General features: G+C 39.7%; 1 protein-coding gene across 19 annotated transcripts in view; it reads right to left on the reverse strand.

The window, feature by feature from the left end:
* TENM4 (teneurin transmembrane protein 4) overlaps positions 1–27,181 on the reverse strand; it is a 1,547,018-nt gene that overhangs the window by 212,153 nt on the left and 1,307,684 nt on the right. For all 19 annotated transcript variants that reach the window (XM_038158275.1, XM_038158258.1, XM_038158266.1 and 16 more), the window contains one exon: positions 723–975. In XM_038158275.1, the coding sequence (XP_038014203.1) occupies positions 723–975 (253 nt within the window). The remainder of the gene's footprint in view (positions 1–722; positions 976–27,181) is intronic.

Raw genomic sequence — 27,181 nt, forward strand, 5'->3', positions numbered from 1 at the left:
AGTAGATGCACTCACCATCAGATAGGAGGACTGAGGCTGAGGGAGTGTGAGAGCTCCCTTTTCCAGAATGTACACAGAACCTGAACAAAGCTATGAACTGCGACAACTTGGTACACCCTTGTCACACCCTTCAGGTGTTGCATAGGTGGAAAAGAATTTGAGAGCTAAATGAAAACACCATTAAATAGCTGATGCTGGGCTATCCAGTGTTTCATGCTTGCTGGAGCAATGTTGAAAAGGGCAGCAGCTGATCTCTCTTCATTAGGTGAAACAAGATCAACCTTTCCTGAATTACATACGACGAAAGTACTGCTTGATGAGGCACAGCTACAAGGCTAAATATTTTAATATACTGACTGATTTCAGTTTTTTAAATAGGATATTGATTTATCCTACCACATAGGAAGAAAAGACATTAAAGGAATATAAAAGAAAGAAAACCAAGAACATTTTAATCTATGATCCTGATTCCAATTATAAATGAGGAAAATAACCTTACAAACAGCTGTTAAAGACAACATTTTTAGTTTATGAAAGAAGAGCAATTTCCTCTTCTCCTAGTCCAAATAAAAAGACACAAGGATTAATAAATACAACGCAAAATGCATAAGTCAAACACCAGTTCACAAACTAGGTGGCTGGCTATGCAGATGTGTGTATTGTCCATAACATCCTGAGCATACAGAGTCAGAACATTGCAACTGCTAAAGAAAGTGACCTACCTTGTCTCCAGTGGGATGTTACTGTTGAGTAACCAGTTGTCCTGAGCATGGGCTGGCTCTTGAGTAGTGGCTGGTTGTTCTCCAGAGAGAGAGTGGTCCGTAGGAGCTGGACTGGGGTTGCTGCGTGGAGTGAAGTTCCCTCTGTTCAGGGAATTGATGGAGGCTGCGTGATGCTGATTTGGGGTGTGAGCATGTGATATCGGAGGTGGTGGAGTTCGAAGTCTTGAATGATTTTGAATATTTGGAGGATGATCTAAAACATAAGTAAAATACTTTTAAGGTTCATGACTTGAGTAGTTCCATACTGGGTTCATCTATGTGCAGACACTTCTAAAAAGTATGAAGGCTGGGGTGTCACACATCCTAAATGAAACTCAAAAGGGTAACACAGCCTTGTTCCATATGTTCTAATGACACAGCATTGATCCTTGAGCCAGCTAGAAAAATAGTTCAGTCTCATGCACAAAAGTTATGAAAGTTTAAAGCACTGCAGAAAGGCTGTCCTGACAGCCAAGTTAACTCCGATGAACAACTGCAGGCTGCAAACCGCAATCTATCTGTGGCACTGATTTGTGATAAAACATGAAAAATACAACCAGTCTGGATAGATAACAGGTTAGAGTCAGTTTATGATGGATATACAGCTCCCAGAGAAGTCTGTTCTGCCCTTTTTGCCGAGAACTTTCAGTAGTTAAGTCAAGAAGAAGACTAAGAATACATTTAATCACAGACTGGGTTTGGTGAAAGCCATAAAAGTATGTAAGGGTTATACAATTTTACAAAATCCAGTAGTTTGTACTGTTAGAAATGTACTCAAACTGAGTAAAAAATGCATGCGGCATAAAATCTAAGGTGTCAGGAAAATGAAACAACAAAAAATGAGTAAAGATGTAAAGATCAGTGGTATGGCTACTTTGAGTAAAACTCAAGAGTATTTCTTAGCCAAGAGACTGAGGAATGCAGACTGAGGAAGATAAACACCTAGGAAAGATGAAGCAAGTGCTGAACATATCTGTATTTTTACTTTTTTTAGCTAACCAAATAAAGTGTTTTTTTCATGTTTTTTTGGAAATGGAGGAAATTAAAGTATTTGATGGAACTGGAGGGAGATTGACAGTATAGCACACTGCATATGAGAAACAGGACACATATATCTCCCTATTCTGAGTGGGTTCATGCTCAAAAGTCATTAATACTGTGCACTGGAACAGACTGCCCAGAGAAGTTGAGGAGTCTCCCTCACTGGAGATATCTGAGAACTGTCTGGATCCAATCATGTGCAATGTGCTCTGGGACGACCCTGCTGGAGCAGGAAGTTTGGACCAGATGACCCACTGTTGTCCCTTCCAACCTCATCCATTATGTGATTCTGTAGCACACAATACTTTAGTGATGCCTTATCTGAAAAGAGTGTCTATCCTATCAATCTAATACTAACCAGACTTCTATATCATGAGAAATTAACCCCCATATATTCACTAATTAGAGACCTCAGAACCGAACAAGCTGTATGTAGTTATAAATTACAACAAATGGTATCAGACATGCAATGATACTTCGAAATTTGGATCAGGACTTGGATTTAGGAGAGTAACAGAAGAAGCATTCACAGTGTCTCTGCAGCTTCTCAGATAGTTAAACACATTAGATAAAACATGGAGATCTGTGAGAGAGCCATCCTGCCCCTCCTCACCCTGTGTTGATCACACTGCCTCATCATTAACTATGGCTGTTTATACCAGAACCTTATGGTATTGAGGTGGTCTGGCAAAAAAAATGTGTTAAATACAGCGGTGCCATTATTCTGACTTGACATATATTTACCTCTGGCTTTGTCAGGTTAGACACACAAACAGGAGTGTATATTCCATAGGGAGAACTGAGTGGTTTTAGGTCCCAATCTTAAAAGCCAATTTTACCCTAAATACCCAGAAAGGTCAGACACATACCTACTGCTCTCTCTATTTTACATCAGTAACACAGAGGTAAAAAGTAAAAAGAGTAAAAAGAGGTCTGTACTGGTAATCTACATTTGGACAGACAGACTTTTCACAATAATCTAAGGAACTATTAAAAAATCTGACTAAGCAAAGCTCAACCAAACTTAAAAAAGCCCGATAATGCAAATAATACTGGCCTCCGACTCGCACATCAGCCAGCAAATGAAAGGGAAGAGCAATGAGCATGGACTATATATAGACAAGAAGTATCAGAACTAAACCAGGTTTGATCTCAGTTCTGCAGCACCATGAGACTCAAAGTGTCAACCATTCTTGGACTGGATATTATTAGGGACTCTTGCTTAGTTGAAGTCCTGACTATTAAGACAATAGAAACAACAGTGAAGGAATTCTACTTCTGGTTTAGGTAAATTAATGACTCTTTTCCTACACAACAGACAGGAATCAAGATAGGAATGGTGTATTAAATCCAACTGAGGGAGATAGAGGGTATCCAACAAATAGAGGGTTTGCAACTTTTAGGGCTGTCGATCTATCACCATTAATAAGAACCTGATTCAGCCCAGAAAAAATGACTTGGCTGTTCAGGAGAAATATACCAGAGGTTTCCAAGACCAGCTATTTAAGTTTTCAGCATAGCTCATGTCTGAGATGAATATTAGGCAATCTACAAAGGGGCTAAATGGGTGGATCTTGAAATAAGAAATAGGACTTCTGCAAAGTTTTCCTGCTATTGGTTGGCTTTTCCTTCAGGAGGCACCATTTTCACATTGTGAGTCAGAGACTGTTTTCAAAGATCTGTTATGTAAATTTCAATTTACACCATATTATTACAGACACATTGCAGATGCTATTATGGATAATGCTTTTGAATCGAGTAAAAATGTGTTATTTTCATTCTCTATTTTCATATCCTCCGTGATTTCTTTGCTAAGTAAAGACAGCACATCTATCTCACTCTGGTCTATGTAATTTTTCACAGGATTTTATAGCTTGCATTTTGTTTTTTCTGACATTTAGGTAGCTTTTCCTTCCAGAATGTTTTTTATTTCATTCATATACAAATTCTGAACACTTATGTCATGTCTGAGCACTATGAAATTTAACATACCTTGACTAGAATTAGTAATTATTTTCCCTGCCTTATGATCCTTTTTTTTATTGTCCTCTTCTCAAATTAAGGAACATCAGAAATAAAGTACAGACAAAAGCACAAGCCAGGAAATTATCCTACTGAAAATTACTGCAGCTGTGCAGGATTTTCTTGATGCAAAAAAACCTGTTTAGGTTCTTACCCTCTGCTGTGACCAAAGCTCCTATGGGATTTGTAACAGACCATGAAAGCCAAACAAAAAGAAAAAAAGATATCTTTCTTGATTTCCTGAAATTTCAACTGTCCCCTTTTTTGAGTATGCTTGGAGAAGCTGCAGATGCCCCACTGCTGCAAGCATTCAAGAACAGGCTGGATGGGTCTTCCAGCATCCCAGTGAAATAAAAGGTGTCCCTGCCCACAGCAGAGGGTTGGAACTAAAGGGTCTTTAAGGTTCCAACCAACCCAAACCTGTGATTCTATGGGTATTATAGATCCACAAAGTCTGAGTGATTTAAACTGTGCGACTGCGATTCCCCCCAGGAAGGAGAATTTAATGCTGGCTGCAATGGCTCTCTTACATCATGTACGAGCGTAGATCTTACACAGTGGGAAGATGCTCAGATCTTCTGCTGTGTATTACACAGAATTGAATTTTTACAGAATTCAATTTTTACAGGTTCCACCATGTAGGTGGGATACAGGGGAAGTCTGCTGCAGCTCTCTACATCTACCAGTAAGCCTTTACTGGGACAACAGCAGCACAGGAATTCAGAAGACTATAAAGGAGCAGGACACTGTGGCCAGTGCACAAATTGTACAAGATTCCCCAAGACCTTTCTTAACCAAGTATAAGACAGCTAAATGTGACTATCTGTAAGTTATCTTTGTTTATTCCAAAAGAGAGAATTTTCAACATTTTTCTTCTTGCAATTTTCCTCTTTGGTTTCTAAAAAGACATAGACTTAATCATTCTCTCTCTACTCGTTGTCAGAATGAAAAACTTGACATGATCTACTCAGAGGGATCAGCTGAGCTAACAGAACACCAAGAAATTAAACAAACACCTTGTAAAGCACCTCTCCCTCACCAATCCAAATTTCTAACAGTCTCAGAGTCAAGCAAAACCGTTAAATGGTTGATTTGTACCTTGAAGGGAGAAGAGACCTGTCAATAGCAAAGAAGTCTTAGACACCAGTCCCAGTCTTAGACACCAGGTGCCAATGAAAGAGCATCCCAGAGATAATGTTCAACATTTCTAGAAGACAGGCTGGCAACTGTGGAAGTTCAAATAGCCAGAATTTAAAGAGTTCCCCATTAGCCTAATTTTCTCTAATGGGTAGCCAAACTGCATCTAATATGTCTGTATTCAAATGTAAGGAAACTTTGGAAATCTGAAAGCAAAAAACAGATAGAAATCAAGCTGCTTTTATGTTGGGTGTTTTTTGTGGTTTTTTTTTTTTTTTTTACTTGTTTTCTAACATTAAAATGTCATTGAGAAACACTGGCTTGGTAATCACAGATAAAGCAGAGCTGAAAGATAATGCAGTTAATGAAGCTTGTACTTGGTACGTATTAGAGACCCTTGACAGAAGGCTGTGAATGAGGAGCTGAATAAATGTGAACCATAAAAAATTACCAATGAGGACCTAGTATGACAAAATTTCAATAAAAGGTCTGAACCTCATGTTCCTTTTCTCTCCCTTAATCTTTAATGAGTAGTACTGTTTTGAAATTAGTCTATGTAACAATTACACTTTCTGATTCATTAGGTTTTGGGACTGTGTTCAGAGCAAATGTGCTAACCTCTGAGTGAAAAATACATTCTCTTTTTTTTCCCAGCTTATTCTGTTCTTGCACACATTTGTCATTTGTACGTCTGCTCGCATTCAGACAGACTGATGCCTAACTGGTGTCTGGATTAGGCACAGGAAATATTTCTCTTTACTCACTGTATATATTGCCAGGTAGAATGAATCACTCTGTGCACCCTTGAACTTCAGCTCCACAGTAGCTGTGATGATGAACTTGCTAGTGTGACTTTGGACAATCGTGCTTGTGCCCACTCACAAGGAAAAACATCCCCAGCCCCCATCCTGCCACCACTTGCAGAGGAAACTTTCTTTTTTTTAAACTATGTACTCTGCATTCAATTGACAGAACAGCAAAGAGCCATGCTTCAGCTACAGGACCCACTTCAGTCTGCTGCAGATGTACACTCGTGGCACTTGTACTAGCCAGCTGAAATCACCTTCACAGGGCTCCCTGTCCTGTTGGGTGCCACTGGGTATGGGAGCTGGGGTGCTTCTCTCATGAATGTGATTAGGCAGTTAAGGTCAGGTGGACTAGGAAAAACTAACCTAGGTCTTTTCCCTCAACTTTGTAGGGGACACAGGGAGTTTGCTACTGGAAGTGAGACTGCTTGCCAGAAACAGGTTCCCTATCAGACACATGCCAAGCCAATGACGGTGTCTGCAAAATGAAAAGGGAGCAGAATATTTAACCCCCAATTTGACAGATAATGGAAAAATATTAGGAGGAAAATCAAAGTGGGAGGAACTGCCTGCTTGGAGGGTACTCTAGTGGCTTTTAATTACAGCCAGGACAAATTGCAGACCCAGCTTTCCTTCTATCTGCTGACAATCCAGCTGAATATGTAACATCCTGACTGAGCTGAAGCAGTGTGTAAAGGTATCTCTTTTGTGCCAAGCTCGTCCACCTCATGGCTGGCACTGATATTCTGCAATCTAGAGGAGAATTTCCTCCTTCAAGAAATGTCTGACAGCAGTGCCTGTCTGCATGGGACAGTCCAGTGAGGAAGCCGCCGCAGGGTGGGTGAAAAGAGATGGAGTGAAATAGGTCACTCTGTTGTCAGATGATTTATCTGAGCAGAGATAAAGTGTTTGCAGAAGTGTTTTCCCTCACTAACACTTAAAAACTAGAGTCAGCGTTACAACTTGAGGGACTGTATCTCTCCTTAATACACACAACAACTGAATTTCACTTAAGACTAGCTTCTCCTACTATCAAGTGGAGTGTTTTCAACAGATTGCATCTTTTCCTGCAGCAAAATCTCGTGTCCCCGGTTTTCAAAATGACACTGAAACATAAAAGGAAAGCAAAGTGCTGATGTATAATCTCCATTAAGTGACAAAACAACAATAGGACAGCTAACCCTACCTTTTTTCCTCTGTTTTATTTTACGTAACAGAATAACAAGGGGCTGCTGTTCCATTAAGGGCTCTCACCCAGAAGAGCACAGTCCTCATCATGCAGTTAGAATCATCAGTGTCTGTGTCCCGGTTCTAGAGAGTATTCTGGCTCAGAGTTTTTTTTCAGTTGAACTCCTTCAGTTGCAATCTTTACAACCTTGTATCTCACCTGTATTTTGTGATGCCGTGTGCATAAACACCCAACCAACTGTGGATGACTAAGGCCTAAAGAAGAGTATTCAGATGCAACTTTGGTGTGGTCTTCTGTTCAGAGAAATCCACAAACACTGGAAACTACTTACTAGAGGAACATCAGCTATACAGATGTAAATAGTTTTGAGCATCCCTATAAATGTGCAACTTGGACATTGAATTTGCAATTGCATGCGCTACAGAGACTGAACACCAAAAAAAGCTGCAGAATATAAAACCTGCATTGTATTTTCATGACAACACTACTCACTGTCCCTATGAATGTCACCAGACACTGTCCATAGCTATTCTAGATATTGTTAGTAAAGCTACACATATCAGGACCAGTGCAGAAAGACTCTGTAACTATCAAAATCTGAACTTGACTTACAGCAGTATACCATGTGTAAAAGAGGCAGTCATTCTTCATCTCACAAAAAGGCTATAACAAGTAGCAAGTGAAAATGAGTGCCCTCAAAATCAGGCAGCAGATAAAATGGCACTTTGTTACTGACTTACAAGACTAGACTTTATAAACTTATTAAGACTTCATTCTGAAACATTACCAGGTCATAGCTGTACTTAAGAAACTTCATTTGTTTAGATCAATTACATCAAAAATCAGGCCCATTTAGATACTATCTGTGCATGTGTAAAACAAATTGAAGCTCCCCTCCAGCTGCACAGATCAACACTTCATTGGCTTTACTCTTAATAGAAAACCGTGGGTGCACCAAATCAAGTCCAAACAAGCCATCTCCTCTGTATTTTGTTCATCAAATGTGTACATTACATGCAAACTTTCCTCTCAAGTGCCAAAGTGCCTTTGCAAAAGCAAGATATTGACTTCTGGGTTTGAAATCAATTTTTTGTTTGATGCTAGGCTGTCAAGCTTTGCCTGTACATAGTCAGCAGGAGCTCTGGGTGGCTGTTTTTTCATCAGCGTGCATCTGACTGGACTGAATGCCCTACAAGTAATGGTTTTAAAAAGGTTCAGGTCACCCTCAAAGGATGATATGCAGACTTTTAACTCATGATGTTCATTACTCAATAAAAGGGAATCACAATCTAATAAAATCAAGGCAGAATATTACTGTTTAGCCTCTGACAGTTTATGAAGAATCACTGTCTTTAGCACAAAGTCAAAAAATGCAGACTATCTGGCAGAGTGCACATTCAAATAACATGCTTAACTTGTAAAATAATTTATGGGAAGCACAGGAAAGTAGCTTCTACTGTGCCCAGCTAAGCAAATTTTCCTGCAGCCCTGGAGGCTGAATTTTCTGCTGGTCTTACTGAAAAGAAACATCTTTAACTACCCTGATACCACATACTGGAGGCAAGAGTAGCCCTTGAAGTCTCAAGCTGTTGAACTGCTGGCCTTTCTGGTCTAAGCATATAAACAAACAAATAAACAATGCTTCATTAGAGCTCCTTTCCTCTCAGAAACGCCTCAAACATCAAAACTGACTGTGAGCCTCACCACTCAGGTGGATGATGCACACTGTGCTCTCAGCCCCTTAGGTCTGGGTTCTCATGTTTGGAAACCCGTAACTGCTACTCTCCTAATTTTCACAAGGATGCTCAAATGAGTTTGCTGGGCCATTCTGACAGCACTGATGGCTCCTGTAAGCTCCCTTCCAGCTAAATGGCTGAGGACAACTCACCTGCACTGCATCTTAGCAGGGTACAGTATCATAATGTCAGGCAAGAAAATCCACTGGCCTGGAGCTAAGGATGGCGCATCAGTGCTCTGATTTCAAGTAGCTACAAATTAGGCTTGTGGGATGTCTCTAAATGAGTGTGTCTAGAACTTCAAAACCCACCTCCTGAAGAACTGGGATCCTGCAGCTTTCTCTTTTCCAACTAAGAAATGTACAAAGTCAGTTCTTCTGAAGCTATGTGCCTATTTTGAAGTGTTAGAAAGGTGTATTCAATTCCCCATGTTTTCCATATTGCACATGAACCCTAAAATTCATTTGTAGTCACCCATGATATCCCAGTAGCTGTAGTTTAGCCAACTATGCCACTTACATCCTTGCTAGTCCCCTGTCCGAAGCGTCCAACCTGCACAGACTTGGCAAAAGCAGCTAGGTGCCATCCCTCATGCATAAAAGGCCTGGGGAAATGGAAGAAGTTCTGATTTGCTGCCCCTTCCACTGCACATTTAAGAACACAACTGTTATTACACCTAAGATTGTTCTTCTTGAAAGAAATGTTGTGCATTTCTCTGATGTCTGCAGTTTATTGACTTGAGGCCCCAAGGAACTCTTTGATACAGAAGAGAGTTTTGCTCGTTTCCGTCCATACACTCTCTCCTGCGTCTGTTTTGTGATCCTTTCATACAGTAACACATGGAGACAAATATTTTTATACATATATGAAACAGATAACCACCCAGTTCACCCTTGTCCAAACCAGACATGATTACCTGAACTGTTACACAAGCAAATCTCTGAATTGTTTGTGTAAAGCAGTTCCTGAAACAGAAGTACATCACCAAAAGGTGCCCCTGGCTGCCGTAATAGCAAATAAACTCGGGATTTTGCCAGCAAAGCTCTCAGATATTGCTGGCTTTCTGTTTTTTCATATACCTATATTAGAAAAATTGAAATATAGACCTGATCTTTGTCTGTTTCTCCATAAAAATAAAACGAACAAACAGTCTCTATTTTGCTTACGCCCTTCAAAAATCTTATCTAAATTGCAGCACTGTTGTGACTTAGCTGTGCACAAACAGACAGGACTGACAGATCCCCAGCTCCATCAGCAAAGCTGACTATTAATAGCAGCTGAGGAAATAGTCTGGTTTATGTATTTTTTACATTGTTGTTAGCCATGACAATCCAGAGCCCATCCTTTTGCAAATATGAAGCACACAAGTTTAGTGCAGTTTGACCATGTGTCAGGACCAGGTATGTGCTCATAGTGGTCAGGGTGAAAGATTAATATCCTGCAAAGTTTTTGTTGTTGTTTTTTTTTTTTAAATTTCCTATATTTAATGTTAACTTGCAAGTTTTGGGTCTGGATTCCCACCTCAAATGGCATGTAAATCCCACAGCCACCAGGGAGTAGCACGGCACAAACACCTGAGGTAGGGTTTTGTCCTTTCTTTTTTGTTGATATGTCACCCAGGCTTGGGAATTAGTAAGTCTCTGGAAACACACAATTCCACTATTTCACAGAAAATTGCTTATGGAATGCAACATGATGTGGTCCAGCACAATGCTAACAAGCACTAATGATTTTAATTATTCTGTCTTGAGAAAGAAATGGGGAGATTTCATGTTGGCAGCAACTGAAATAAATGAATTCAAGTCTTTGCTGGCAAATAGAGATTTTTTTCTGTGACTTTGGATCAACTTCTTTGCATGCTGTCCCCCAAATGCTACCAAACAGAGGCACTGCACAGTACATAACCAGTTCTCCAGTTTTTGCTTTGTCACCCACTCCTTGACCCCATCCTCTTCTAATTTTTTCCTGCCTTTAAAGTTTTAACAAAGAAAATTCTATTAAACACCTCCAAAGCACAACATAAACTGGTGACAACTCCATCTGACAGCTGTGACTGACATGATGTCTGTCACAGGGATTATAACCTACATCCCCCGCCACATCCACCACAAATGCAAAGCTGGCTGACTTCCTCTGGTGAAAACCATGGGTGCAGATGAGTGTAAAATCTCCCTGCACAGGTGGGAAACATTATTCCCTTTGGCACAGGAATCTGATTTGTGAGAGCTGGGCTACATGACCTTTCCCTTCAGGTTCTATTTGGCATTCTTGGAAGCACTATGGCAAACGGCTGCACTCCAAATAATTCTGAAACAGACATAAAAAGACTTATATTTTTATTAACACTTGAGGAGGCCACTAAAAGAAAATCAAAACTATGAATCTGTCAAGACACCCCTCAGCAATGCTGCACTTTGTTCACAAAAGCACCGTGATGAAATGGCAATATGGCTTTTCCAGCGTGTATGGTTTTCTAACTATTCATAATGCCTCCACCCCAAAAAATCTCAGTACTAATTGATACAGACCCTTTGACAACACACGTCTGAGAGGAAATACTCATGATGAGTCTCATTTATAATTTATATTTCTTTTTTTTTTACTTCTACACTTTATGTTACAAACCTGTAGTGCTTAAATTACATCAACAAAACTATAAATACACTGTATTTAAATATTAATAGACCATAAAGACATTTGAACATGTTCTGATGTTAATTTTTCACCCTAATATTCTGAATGTACCTTTGTGTATCTGTCTGCCTTGATACAGTGAAACAAATGTATACTGTGCTACAGAGACAGAAAAACACGTTATAGTTAAAAGATTTTTATCTTTCCTAAATTCCTCCTCTTAACTTTTGTTTCTCTTCCATGAGCTATTGCCTTTACTTGCAGTGAAGACTGCTGCCCTTCAACTTCCATCTTGGAAAATAGGCTAATTTAAAATGAATACATGAAAAGGCCTCCGGTTGAACAAAAATACTGCCGTAGCTTTTCTGCAAAAAAAGAATTCTTATTTATAATAAAAAGTATTATTTTTGATCCTAGTGCTTTTTGTGATTTTTTTTCAGTGCAGGGGAAACAGAGAAAAGCCAGGGTACCCAGCCATTCAGCAGTTATTCTCATGCGCACAAGGCAGAAGAGGTTTGAGAGAGGCAGATCTATTTCTGCAAGTCATTCTTCATCAACACAAGCCTACAAACTGTCCATGTGTGAAACTGTCACTGGATTATTACTGGTATCTCTACACATCCAAAGAGAGAGGGATTTTCAGGTGCCCTAACAGAAGTAAGGTATGAGTTCCCATTTCCGCCACTCAGTGATACCTGCGGCCCTGAAAAATTTACCTGGAAAATTTGAAAATCAAGCCCCAAATTATTGATATTAGTGCAAATCCCAGAGCCAGGTGCTTAGGTTGTTTAGTAATGTTCTTTGGAAGCACAGAGTCCTAGCACTGCCTGAAGTCTGGTATTAGCTGCAGGTTCCCTTAGCATGCGGCAGCTCAGGAGAGTGACAGCGCACTCAGATAACGCTTTGGCATGACGCGCGTGGCTTTAAGCGCAGATTATCACGGAAGATGAGTTTTGTAAGGTTCTTTTCATTACTTCCTATAAGTGCTCTTGACATTCTTTGAAGCAGTTTAGGAGAGCTTCCTAGGAAAAATGTCAAAATAAAGTAATAATTTTCTTATAATATTGTTCAACAAATGTGAGCATGTCATGGCTTAGAAAAGATCAGTGGCTTATGAGAACGATGCAAACACACACACATCTCTGTATTATCAAAGGCTTTGGTGTGATCAAAACAATAAACAATAATTTCATATATGCCCTGTCCGAGAACTAGAACAACTGCTCAGTGTAGGAAAGGGATTTTTTATGACTTCCAAGTATCCTGACAATATACATTTCAGCTAGATATGAAACTCTGTTTCAAACATTGCTCATTATTCTCTGAGCAAAACAATTTATACCAGCTTCTTGCTGGAAACATTTCCTATAAAATTTATACCCCTTCTATCTCTTTTTAAATGGAAAAAATGGAGTTCAGAATGCAGTTGTATTAAAATACTGCCTTGTTTTTTTAGGGACAGTTGTGTTAAAACTATTTTAGTCTTCCACTGGTACCAACTGACACAACTCCAGGAGGGTGAGAAAATTTTTGGTTTAATTAAACAGATGATCATTAAGATATATTTTCTTCTGTAATTCACAAATAACATGTGATAACGAGGGTTTATTTTTGTTCCCTTCGAAGTCCCAGAGCCTCCTCAACCCTCTAGATGAATGATGTACAGTTTGGAATGGACCCATCACAAACCACAAGTTGCAAATTAAACAGTGGGATGAATAACTGGCTACAGGGTTTTACAAATGCTAACAGAACACATCCTATTCAGTCTACTGTGAGGGAAGCTCTTCCAACAATACGTTTCTGAAGCAGAAGTAAAATTACTTAATAACATGATTTAAATTAATAATGACTGGATATTTAAAACTTCTAGGCTTAAATTTCATGGAATTTGGTTATGCATAGAACTTTGTATTGATCACTTTTAAGTTAAATTACTTCACATATTTACCAAATTGACATCAAAACTACAGGAAAGAATCATTCAACTCATCAATGGACAGCCACCAAGCCTGCCGAAGAGCACGACTTCTGCATGAAGGATGAAGCCCTGACTCCACTGAAAACAACTGTCAAACTCTTTAGGATTTCAGTAAGGTTGGAATTTTACAGCTCATTTTCTGAAAAAGATACCTTAATACTTGAGGGTAACTTTAATAGTGGAAACCAGGCAGGGCTTTCTTTATTTTTCAGTTCCAGTGATCAAACCATGACAGGGACAGATCTGTGTCTGCTGTTTCGAATCCAGCAGCCTACTTCCCTGCCAGCGTAGCCATTTGGAAAGAAATGTGCAGAAAATCCCACAGAGATTCACTGCCCTTGATCTGCAGCAAAACTCCTGTATTGTCAATACTCGCCTTGATCTGCAACCTAACTCTTGATGTCAGCAGCGGTTTTGTGCACAGTGTGGGTAGTATCTGTCTCCTAAGGAAAGTTTTAGATACTGGGGATGCACTGAGATTAATGAGCATTTGATGCCTCACTGAAGAAAAACAAATGAGCAGGGTTTGTAGATACAGTGAGTGAGGGAAATGCAATGGCAGCCAGAAACTAACCAGAAAAATTACAAATTATGCCAGAGAAGAAGAGCAAGAGTAAGGCAGGGGAACATTAGCCCCAAAGAAGGATCTCTGATAGACCAGATTATCTTAATCTCTTCTAAAGCTTTTCTTCTAAAACATCAACTTTCATCGGGACCATCCCTGATCTTCCCCCATCAGTCAAGCCTGAAATTCACAATCTCAGCCAAGCTATCCTTAAAACCAGCTCTCATAAGCCATATAAGCCAGAAGGGTTGATGTACATGCTCAAATTTCCCTGCACCCCTCTCCTACCCAGTCCAATCTGTATCTACTGAAAGATCCACAGGCAAAGCACCAGACTGCTCCCTGAAGTGAACCCATAGACCCAACCAACTCTGCTGGGATCTTCAGGGCCAAGTGGTAGCCTGACCTTGTAGAAAAACTTTGGGCAGTAGGGAATGTAGACGCTCCATTTCTTTAAATTCTCAGTAGTAACATTGACAGTTACAACCCCCTCCCCCTGCCTCTGTGCAACTGCACAGTGTTTACTGGAGGAGTAAAGTGATAGTTTCCCTATTTGGGACATGGTGCTTTTAAAATAATCTGTCTGATATACATTGGGAACCAGAAACACAAATAATAATTTTTATTGCATAGCAACTTTCACCCAACATTATTACAGTAATTTACAGCATTAATTAGTTAAGAGCATCTGATAACAGGACTCCAGATTACATGATTACGGCTATAATTAAAGGTATTGAATGATGAAAGAAACAGAGCTCAACTTGTTCATGAAAATAGTGAAGTAATGAAACCAAAGTTGAGCACAAAGATTTGTGACTAAGCACACATGACCATATGTATTGCATTTCTCAATCCTGCTTCCATTTAGGAATTTGTATGTTTTGGCTGCCCTGCTGGCTGCAGACAAAAGGAATGGACATTGGTGTAATTCTCCTTATCTTTCCTGTCACAAAGGTGTCAATTTCCACAAAACTTGTAGGAATTTGGTATCTTTGAGACCTCTGCTCCCCATTAAGCAGCCAAAACTGGTCAACAGCTCAAAAATACAGGTAACAGGGTGTCAGGCAGACAGGCAATACAGGTATTTAGACATTATTTTCTTAGGAAATAGTTAAAGATTAAGACGATTGCACTGGGAGGACAAATACAGATTGTATAATGAGTTACAAAACAATCTTTAACAAGCTGAACAAAATTATTGCTTTTCCTTAGTTACACATATGCAGATGGTCTTCTTTATGTAAAAGGCTACTTCCATCTTGAAGAGTTCAAGACCATTCTGGTCTAGAGAAAGGTATGCCTGCCCATGGCAGGGGAGTTGGAGCTCAATGATCTTTAAGGTTTCTATAAACCCAAACCATTCTGTGATTCTATGATTTATGGTGAGAAAAAGAAAGTAGTGACAATCATCTTTTTGTCCTGAAGGAAGTTACATGTTTTTTATGAATCAGTATAAAAGCTCCAGTGAAGTGAGACATCCCCCACATGTCCTTCAGTGCAGAAAGAACCTTCTTTTTTAAGTCCCTGTAAAAGACTTAAGATCTTTTTAAGATAATCCTCAGAAAGACAGCATCCAGCTTATGATGAAGGACTTGTCCAATGAAATGGCCTCCTCATAATGATAAAAGGTGTCAAAATTGTGGATGACACACTGGGAGTCATCTGACATGAAGGGAGTGGTGTATCCTCTATATGCATACTACAGTCACCCAAGTTTTCAGTGACTCTACACTTTGCAGTCCAGTGGGAATCAACAGATTCTGAAAATTTTCGTTTATTAAAAGTTTGCATCCCACCACAGGTAATTAGCTGTTCGGAATTGAAGGATGGCAGATAATAACACTTGTACCCAAAGAGATCAAGAGAGACTTGATAACTTCCTCTCTATGATCATCCTTCCTTAGAGAACAGACTCTCCAGCAAATCAAGCAGCGATCCATGAACAAGTATCGACAGTGTTTCTACCTCAGCTGACTTGGAGTCACTGATGAATACTCTGCTGATTCCAAAAGGTTTTGTACCTGCGAAGCATGCCAAACAAACAGGTATGAAAGCGAAAGGAAGGCTCTGGCTGGCAAGGAACAGCATTGTGGCTTTAACAGCTGACCTGCAGACAAAGGCAGCTGTTTGAGCTGCGGAACGTTGTCCAGAAACTCAGCACCTGGCACAACAAAGGGAACAGAGTGGTTTTCTGCTGGAAAATTAGTAAAGACTCCATCTCAGTAGCAATCTGAACAGCCTTTCATAAGCTTTCAACTGCTGTACATTTCTGACACAGAAACACAGAGTTTTCCAAGTGGTCGTGTGCAAGTGTACAGGCTGCCTGACTGACCTGCTGGTAAATACACTCACCTGGACAAGAGAGATGGCTTCTGACAGGCCAGTGCCACGACAGCTGGTGTCTGGTGCAGGGTACGGTGCCACACTGGTATCTACTGCTCAGATCTCAGCACCAGAAGCAACTGTGGTTTAGTTCTGAGCCAGGGTCAGAGTTATGCCAGTGTGATTCCTCACAGATCTAACAACAACACAGCTTGAGCCACAGACACCTTTGATCAGCAGCAAGGAGAACTATGCCTCTTTAAACAGAAAAATCCTGGGAGGGGAGGGGGGGGGGTGTGCATTTAGGTTGTTTTTTGTTCTTGTAGCTGTGAGGGCTTCTCTGTACATGTACACAGCACATTCTTACACTTTCCCTTACGCACACGACCCTGGCATTTCTGAAAGCCTGACCAGATACTGCTCTGATACACTTTAGAGAGGCAACATTCTACGCTGGACAACATACTAGTGGACGGAAGATTCCAGCAAGATGTAAAGAGGGTAGAAAATGAACTGGGTGGAGCACCCAAAAACTGCCAGGCATCCTGCACAAAATATTCTAAACCATGACGAGTGCACAAAACCGCCAGGCAAAATCTGTGCCAAACTGTGTAAGATATTATTGGCAAAGCATCTGCTTGTACACCAACATCCAGAGAAGATGTAGGGTTTGTTTCTTTATTTTTCATTTCAAATGCTGATGTATTTATTCCATATGTATTCCCACTAGCTCAGGTTTATGAAACAAATAACCTGACTGGTGGAGAAGTTTAAACACATGGAGTAGTCATGCTCTCATCTTCTGGCATACTATTTCCTTTTTCTAGTTTATTTTACTAAACTTGTCAAGAAAGGAAGACTCTCTTGGCAAATCAGAATGAATGCAAAGGAGCAATCAACAACATATATAGCTCACAAATCTTTGTACCTAGCCTCCCAGGGACTGGAAGCACATTCAGGTTTAGATAGAATATCCCCAAGGATTTACACCTATAAATATACTTAATAAACTCAGTAAAAATATGAAGTGTGAAGTAAGCACTTCATCAAAAGCTTATTTTGGTTTTCAGCAAATAAGAAAATTAAAACTCCTGCTGCCCACATGAGTCTGTATGTCTGGATCTTTCTTCATAGATAAAATTATTCATGGCATATTAGAGCTTGTCAGTCTGTTTAACTAGAAAAAAAAAGACATATCTGTCCTAGGGGAGATCTAAACAACTTCATTATGAAAACTGTGAGGGAGTCACAACACATTACGAAGAACAAATGCAGTCTGCATTGGTTTTTCAGCTCTTTCTACACCATTGACTCACCAGAGGAAAGTACTACTAATTACACCTACTTGCATTGATTATTTTTTTTATTCAGGATGGATTCGCTTGTCCTCCCCTACATCTAATGATTTAAATTAGAATGAAACAGCAATGTGATGGAGGTTGGAAGTTATCTTGAAAGAAAGACATCAAATATGACATTTAAGAAAATAATCCTCTTTCCTTACTAACTGCCCTTCCAAAATAGGCTAAGGTTCAAGTGACGTGACTTAGCAAATACTACAGTGGTATAATATACCACACATTACAGGAAATGCCAGATATATTTCTTGTGGCTATATAAGTTTCAGTGATCCAGATCTGGATCAGATATGATCCTGTTTACACCAATGTAAATCCGAGCTAAATTCCACTGAAGCCAGGGAATTAGTTAGATCAGAATCTAGTTCACTAAATCATACATTATTCCATTCTTAGGCGTACTCTTCTTATCGGTCTCCTCCTTTTCCTCTTACAGACCCTCCAGTTGTGCTGTGAGGACCATGAGGATCATCTAAATGAAACTCATATGCTATGGGTCATAGAATATCTCCCCATCGTTTCTACATCAGACCCAGCCCTTTGCAATTGTGGCAGAAAAGATCAAACACTCCTGCTGATTTTTTCTGTTTGTTTTTCATTTTTACTATCCCTGTGAGAACTCAGTAATTAGGAAACAATTGCCATGGTAACATATTACACCCAAATCTGATCATAATTAAATCATTACCAGAATTTCTATCAGGTTTTTCTGAACAGTCAACCTCTCCCTCTACTCATACAAGATCGTATCTCATCCACCAGTCTGGAACTTTCGTCCAACCTGCTTGTTGTGAGGTCAATCTGAGAGACAGATCTTAAAGAAAATTTCCTGACCATTTGTCAGGTTATCTGCCTCATAATTTACATGCTATATACATGCTATATGCACATGATTATAGCAATCACCACTCTGTCTTTTGTTTTCCATCCCCCTCCTCTTCAAGCCCTCTCTCCAGTAGGCACAGATCATTCTGTACCGCCTTTGCCATTTTGTAAACAATGACAAAATACTTCTTAATTCCTGACTCTATTCTTTGCACAGACAGTTAGAGTGCATATTTTCCCATGGAATAGCTACTATTAATCCATTATAATTTGAAAACTTTACGTTTTCTCATTTAGTTATAATGTAGATACAAACACAGTCAAGAATTCCATGAAAAACAAGGATACTACAATGAAAATGAACAGTCCAGTATGGATTTAAATGAACTGATGCAGTGGCTCATCATCCTGTAACCTGACACAAAACAGGCAGTATCAGAAATGCTGGCAGCACGCTGAAGGATTTAGAGGGACAGGAGTGGGGAGGCACAACAAAAGCTCATCTAGATATTGCACAGAACATATAGAAAATGACAAGAAAGAGATCTGATTGTCAATACATAGCACAGGAATCAATATATGCCAAGGAAACAAATGATTGGTACTTCAAGATGCTGAAGTGGGCTGAGTCCTTTGTACACTTACAGAAGTGCATGCATTACACTCAGGCTGCTGGGAGTGAATGTCACTGCCTGGACAAACACTTGTGCAAGGACTTTTATATTCATCAGTGCTATCACAGAATCAGACAATGCAGTTTTGTATTTCTTCTTGTTTTTCTTTATCCTACTCTGCTAAATTGGCAAGAAAATAAATTAATTTACTCAAGCTTAGTCAAGTGGCTTGAGACTGTAAATGCTGAGTGATCACCCGGTCCTCACCTCGACCCATGAACTTTTTGTTGTATTTTCTCCCTGTGTCTTGTTCAGAAGGGGAGTGACAGAGTGGCTTGGTGGGCATCTGACAGCCAGCCAAGGTCAGCCCTCCACACCATCAAACCCACAGCTCTCCAACTGAGCAACAGAGATGCTGTGTGGGACCACATCAAAAGACAAAGAAGCCAAGATACATTACACCAGTTGCCCTTCCCTTCTCCACCAACATGGTCGCTGCATCACAAAGGACACCAGATCAGTCAGGTGTGATTTGCCCTTCACAAAGCCATGTGGCTGGCTCTTAACCACCTCCCTGTCATCCATATGCCTACACATAACTTCCAGGAGGATATGATCCATGACCTTTACAGACATAGAAATATCTGACTAATTGATGGTTCCCAGGGTCCTATATTTACCCTTTTTAAAATAAGGTGTGATATCTTCCTTTTTCTAGTCACTGGGGACTTTGCTTGACCACTGTGATTTCACAAATATGATGAAGAGAAGCTGAGCAACTGCATCTGCCAGTCTCCTCTTACACTTAATTCATTATTGTGTGAATAGTAATGCTCAATATTGTCCTGATGGATGAAATAAAACATAGATAAGTCCACGCACTGAAGACTGGGGGCAGTCTTGACCTTGCAACACAAGTGTTATTTGCCTTGACTGACCTCACACATAATTTTTCGCCTTTTTTTTTCATATACTTTTATTTTCTGCAGCCCCACTAGCTTAGGCATTATATAACCAGTGCTTTAAAAGCTAGGAGAATTAAAGGCTCCTAAAATCTCTTTCCTTGTAGATTATTTCCTTCATCTGCATGATCTTAGTGACATGTGTAAAACTCGTGCCCTAGATTTTAATGATGGTGACCTTTGGTACTTACAGTTGAGTCAATGCCATTTTAAACACGAGTCCGCTACTGTATTATATCTTTGCAGCTGTAGCAAAGTGAGAGAATGACAAGTGTAATTACCACCTTTTTCTGTGAAGATTCCTATCTGAGAAAATGCAAGAACCTTTACAAAATGAGAGCATGGATATGCCATGACTTTGCATCACTACCATACGTGGAAGTATTTACTTTTCACCAAAGACAAATGCATTTGGTTTGGAAAACAGAAGTACATATACATAGTTAAGAAAATGAAAATGTATTGCCCTATACACTATTCCACGTTTTTATGTTCTTTAGAATTGGAAATCCTTTCATAGAATTGCTTTAAACTGCTATTTTGAAATATTTGCAACAGTGTTCAGGTAGAAAGCAACACTGTGTTTTACAGTTTCACATCATGAACGCCCATTTTTCAAGTTTAACTTTGAAAACCAGCTGACATAACCCAGACAATGACCAGTAAACTGACTTGTTTGAACCTTAGGTATTACCACTAATAAAACATCTGAAGATAAATTGATGTAAAGACTATTTATTGACTTTACTGGGTTTACAGAAACACATGTGAAAGCAATTTGGTTAATTATTCTCCTGAGGCATCCCAAGACAGAACAGAGTCTGCAGAAGCCTTGAGATGTCATCCCTTCCCTCTTTTTTTTTTTTTTTTTTTACTAGCTGGTGATAGCAGCTGAAGCTGTTCTGAGAACCTTGGAATCCTACTTCTGTCTCTGTGGGAGGTACCTGTTTGTGCTGGAATAACTGTGAAGAAAATTCAGATTTCCATTTAAACTGCAACAAAGTGTTTGAGAATGTATCAAGGTTCAAAAAGTTTCAATAACGAGGACTACTACCTAGATCAGCAATTTTAGATTGTAGAAAATTACCTCAACGGCACTAAATATTTTAATATATTTTTGATTCAGCACTCCAAGGCTCTGATGACAATGACAGAATTATTTTTAGTACCCACTGAAAGATACTTTAAAAGGTAGGCTTTTGTGAAACAGTTTTTCAAAAAAAAAAAAAAAACTAGTACAGCATGCATGCATAGGGGAAACTACAACTGAAAAGGAATTTGACAAGTGCTTCTGCAAGGTACTTCCTGGAGATGTTAAATGTCTCCCCTCCTACAGAGTTTAGATTTTGTTTCAGCATCCTTTCCCTATTCAGTGTCAGTGCACAGACTAATTGTATGTTATTGTAGCAATTTCTACTGTGGCGCTATTTCACATACTGCACCGTATTGTACCGCAACTTGCATAGTTATTACTGGGTCTGACCAGAGAAGAACTTGATGGTATAATGAATTCTGTATGAGAGAGAATCTGCTCTGTGGTTCATTTAATGTTAGTGTAGAATAAATCTGTTAACTTCAGCAGACTTGTGTTGGTGTAATTCAGACGTAGATCCATGCAGTGTATCCATAAAACCACTCCCTGCTGGAGGGGATCACACCTGCTCATTCATTACACATCGCAGAGCCTACACCTTGTCCTATTGCCAGCACTGTCCTGTCTCAGCCAGCTAATGGGAAGATCAACTTACCCATGTGAGGTGCTCAGACACCACTTTGTTCCTAGGGGCCACAGAACCGCCCCTGCAGAAAGCAAGAGGCCCAGCCATACCATGACACTGGGCTGTGCTCGCTTGGCACCTCAGGCATGCACTGATTACAGCAGCTGCTCAGGTGCCAAGACCACGGCAGTGGGATGCTCCTGGGTGAGCTCCTGCTTCCCCTGGCTTGCAAAGCACTGTGAAGATAGTCAGGCTGCACCTCCTCTTGAGCTACAGCAAGTCACAAAAAAAATCACTGCTGAAGTCCCACTAAGTTCTGTAACAGATGTATGGCAAAACAGTGTCTTTACCACTAGAGAAAGAAATAATATTTTCTTACAAAGAAAATTAAAATGTTGCCAACAATTTAGCTAGAAGTCTCTTGTTAAATTCAAAGTAAAAGTTAGAATCCCCAATCGACAAGCCAGGGAAGAGCCACAGTGGCATTAATTTGCTTATTGGGGACAGATGGATGAAATGTTTTTCCAGCAAGGATGTCAAGGAGGCGGGTTAGTAAACAAGGCGAATCTGGGGCTACCCTGAAGCCATCACAAAGATGGGAGAGCCTGCAGGGGAGGTGGCATTGCAGGTGGCATTACTAGCAGACTGAAGACTTACAGGGAACAAGGCAAAGGACAAGGATCTGAGCAATACTTCGGGGCTTGAAAAGTAAGCAAAAAAAATACAATGGAAGGAGTTAATGAAGACCCAGTGTTAAACAGTATCAGCCACAGAGCTCTAAGCAGAGCAAATAAAATTCTCTGTAGGTTGAGGAGTCCAAACAAAAGAAGGCTAAAAGAAAACAGAAGAGGAACATGAGTAAAGCAAAGAAGCAGACACTGGAAAACCCAGATGGTGCATTTGGTTACAGGCACCAAAGAGTTCATGAAAGCTGTGCACGTGTAACCGCAGGCAACCATCAGCTCTGACATCTGCATTGCCAGATTCCCATACTTCTGGAAGATAAATAACTTGTTTTGAAGGGAACACTTCAAATAATAGTATAGATATTACTGTAAATCACAGTCTTATTCCTGAGCTCTATTTCATCAGCTGTACCTTACATGCCATCTTTCTATCATGTGCCAGACAATGTTCCTCTATCCCGTTACCTGCAAACAACCACTCCTAATTTCAGTACTTCATGGTCCCCTTATTCTGCTGTCTTTCAACCCATATATGAATGTCCATTTCCACAGGCTAAAGGTAATATTTCTATGATTGTCCCCAGCAGCTCTCAATACTAACACAAGGGTGAACAGAAAGAAAAAGCCTTGCTGCACAGGGCATCTGAAGCAGGCTTTCAAAGTTCTACAGTCATCAAACTAAATCACCATCCTTATTTACTATTTTTGATGCAAGCAACTCTCTTAATACTTCATGAATACTAGAATAAGATTTCTAGTTCCATCTAAACATTTTTTCATGACTACCACCTATCCAGTTTGCTTCCGAAGGAAATATTTACTTATCTGCATTGAATTTCAGTGGCACTGGACCACAACACACACACACACCACCTCAGTTTAATTACATGACTAAGCCTCTCACAGGCTGGGTCTCCCATAGTGAAGCACAGGACAAGTCAGCTCACATTGAAAATTGTTGAAAAACAGGGTGCTAACCAGTTCCAAAACCCAGACACTTCCGCGTCAGAAGAAAAACAAGAAACAAAAACCAAAAAAATTGATGGAATGGGATGGTAAAAATTTAAAAAATATATAAGGTGTGCTCATGAGGTGTTTTTAATAACACTTCTTGATCTGAAATGTTATTTTCATACTCCTCATTCAGTGCTTACTCAATACCTACATAGTAAACACAGATGAACAATCCTGTAAATATATTAAATGAAGCCTTCCTTTTTCATACTGATTTCAAAACTGCAATACCAGTCCCAGCTCTGCTTGAATTTTAGAAAACTTTGGTCCTTGAAAAATCCACCTTCTTACCATGTAAATCCATTATACCATTTGGACTAATCCTGTTGTCAAAAGGATTCCTGGGAATACCAGGAAGCAGCTAATTTTACTGATTTTTTATTCTTGGCAGTGTCTGAAAATGGGATGTGTGGCTATTAAGAAAGTAAAATTCACTCAGTGAGAGCTCCAACTAAAGAATAATCTCCCACATAATAATTTCTGCAAGTCTACAGGCATAGGTCTAAGGTTCAGTAGATGTCCTGGAGCTTACAACCATGCCTCTTTGTTTCTCTTGCTTGAAAAAACATTTGATAAAAGAAAGATGAAGAGAAATGTTAATCCCAAATTTGTATCTCAAGACACGCAGGGGGGAGAGAGAGAGAAAAAGAGACACAGGGATCTGGCTGGATTTTCTTACAAGGTTATAAGAAAAATAAATCCAAAGATACCAATCAGGGGAATTATCTCTCTTCTTATCTAAACAGCTACTTTAATGTCAAGTCAAGAAATAATTGGCCTTCCAGGAAGACACATATTTGCATAAAAAGGAAGATACACGGCCAACTCAGCTGAAAAAAGAAACAACCAAAAAACAGTAGTGAGGAATTGGAACAGCTTCAGAACTGTATAGAGTCTGGGGACACATTGTGGAAGGGACTGATGGTCTCCAGAGATCCCTCAAGCAATTTACCAGACAAAAAAGTTGTAAACATAAAACAGAGCAAAGTGAGTCCTCATCCCACCACTGCCTGTGACTACTATCCTTGTGGTCCAAGACAAACTATTTAACCCACATAAATCTTTCCATCTGTGCAACAGATTAATAATATTTACCTACTCACATCTTTGGGATTAAAACATTATTGTTATTTTAAAGTAGGCTGAAGATGAATCATGCTATGTAATTGCTAAATATTATTATTACTAAAAATGTGACATATTGTTTGAATTAAAGAAAATAGTATATCTTTATCTTAAGAAGCTTTTCAGTGCATAATGAACTGAAATTGTGGTTGCTTAATATAGTTACTGCAATTTCTAGTCTGAATGTTCTGTATTTATTGTTTGCATTGCACTGACGTACATTAAATTAACAAGATTATACCATATGATTGCTCTCCTCTTGAGACCCTTAGGAAATGAGGCTGTCCTAGGGAGCACAGTGTTTAAATAAATATTATTTTATGCATTAGTTTATAAGCATGGACTGTCATTTTTTTGCATCTCTGAGTGTGTTTTTAATGTTACCTAATTCCACATTATGTTTAAAGGAAACTTCATTGCTTTGAACATTAAAAACAAAACAGGATAAAGTATATAAAACTGGACCACAGGAAGCAATCCTGACATGGAAGCTGAAGGGACCAATTGTTCCAGCTTATCTTTCTTTCCTGAACACTTACTCTCTGCTGTACCACTCTCACCTTACAAACTTATCACACAGAGGAGAACAGGATGCTGTGCTCACTTGAGCATCCACAATAGCCTTTCCCTTTCTTTCGGTATCACCGGAAGGAGCACACGTTACAAACCCATCACCCAGTCCAGCACTAACCAATCTGATCTCTGGCTCTGCACACTCACTGGCACAGTGCTGCTGTGAGTGGGCTGGACAACACCACCGGCATTTCCTGCCACGGCTTTGGCCACACATGGTTCAAGAGATACCAGAATCCAGGAGCCAGGCCCAATGGCCTGTGCACACACAGCCTCACTGATTTCTAGGTTAGCAGATTTACTTGAATGGGTGGGGGTTGCTCCTTGATACCCAGACTCCCAAGTTCCAAGTTCAAGCACAGACACGGCCAGACTGGAACCACTGCAGAGTGCTGTATGAAGATCCCTCCTGGCAACTGTGGTTCTTTGAACACAGACAACACTATTTAGGAACAGCCAGAGTTAAGTTAAATACAGTTGCAGTCAAATGCTCAATTTCCTGGCTTATATAACACTGTTAGCACAGTCTGAATTTGTCAGAGTGTGGAATCATTACTCAAAAGTGTCAGTAGGTTTTGTACACCACCTGAAGCATACTCCATAGCTTTTTCTTCTTGTGGAACAGAATTGCCTACCCATGTACTCCCAAATGAATGCCATACATGCTCTGCTCAAAGCAAAGGCTAGAGGGGCTACTCCTTAGTATATAAACACGGAAGTCTTGAACCTCCACTCTTCTGTGAATTTAGAATTAAGTTTTTCTCTTGTTTTAGAAGCTTTTAAGGCTGCAAATAAATCAAGACCACCCTGCCAGGCTCCCAAAGCATAAGCTATTCATCTAGAATAAATTCAGCTGTCATTTAAAGTTGAACTGGATTGGACAAAGAGGCAGCAATCAAACCATTTTCATGTGAGGCAGGTAATTACAGAACCTGTTTAACTACAGTGATTAGGCACTGCTAAGAAGAAGCTCCAAGAAATCTCAAGCAACTTTTGAAGGGGGAAAAATAAGTTAACAGCTGTGGACCTCTTGCAATGGATTTGATTTTTCCTCCCCCCACTCCCACCTTATAACAAGCAAGAAGGTTAACAAGAGACAAAAGGCAGATAAGGGAGCGTAAGTGGATCAAGAGGAGCCTTGGGAAATCCTCAAACAGTATGTCTGAATGTGGCATTAAATGGTTCACTTGGTGGTAAGTGATTAAATGGGAGAGTACTTTCTTTATCATGGAAATTGGTCCTCTATACTGTTGGACCTATGCTAATGATTTGAAACTGAGAAAAAAAGATGACTGTGTTATAATGGTTTCTAATACACCACTTCATGCTGGACTGTGAGGAGCACTTGCATTAATACAGCCCGGCAAGGAATCTGAACAGCAATGGATTTTTGTTTGGCAGAATTATTCTCACTGGTGTCCAAAGTTCACAACCTAGAAAACGCTAGCTTTTTTTATACATTAACTTTGAGCAAAATGTGCCATTTTTAGTCACAACACTGAGAAAACAAAGGCCCTCCTATTATACTGAGAAGTCTCCATTTCCAAGTCTAATTAAAATTAGCCTTGTGATGGGAAAAACTATACTGCAATCATTGGGTAAGTGCAAACCTCTATTTAAATAACTCAAATCCTTTAGAGTCATAATTTATATTCTGCAATGTAAGCTACGTAAATAGGGATATTCCTTCAAAGAGGGAAGGCTCAGTAGCTCAGCACATCAGCTAAGAGTCTCAGAGACCAGAGGTGGTGTTTCCAAATTTATTTGCTAACTCCATTGCCACTTGGAGTAACTTTAAATTAAGCTCTCACCATCTTACCTCAAATGGCTTGATAAATTCATGCGAAATCCGGGAAGGAGGACTAAAATGCCTTTAAAGATCTCACTGGTGCAATCCCAAAAATATTTCAAACTTTCAAGAGAAGAAAAGGTAGTTTTGTATTATGAGCAGCACCTTGGATAGAACCAGAAAAAGGATTCAAAGCCTTTAAAAGTCAAAAAGCATCATTAAAGGGTGACTCCTTCCTGCCTTGACTTCCTTGTCCCCACTAGTATAACAAATGGTTATGGTTCCATTTTACAGTGTAGCAAGGAGGATTTGAGAATCTG

Source organism: Motacilla alba, chromosome 1 (genome assembly GCF_015832195.1).
Source record: "Motacilla alba alba isolate MOTALB_02 chromosome 1, Motacilla_alba_V1.0_pri, whole genome shotgun sequence".
In the NCBI taxonomy this organism is placed as follows: Eukaryota; Metazoa; Chordata; class Aves; order Passeriformes; family Motacillidae; genus Motacilla; species Motacilla alba.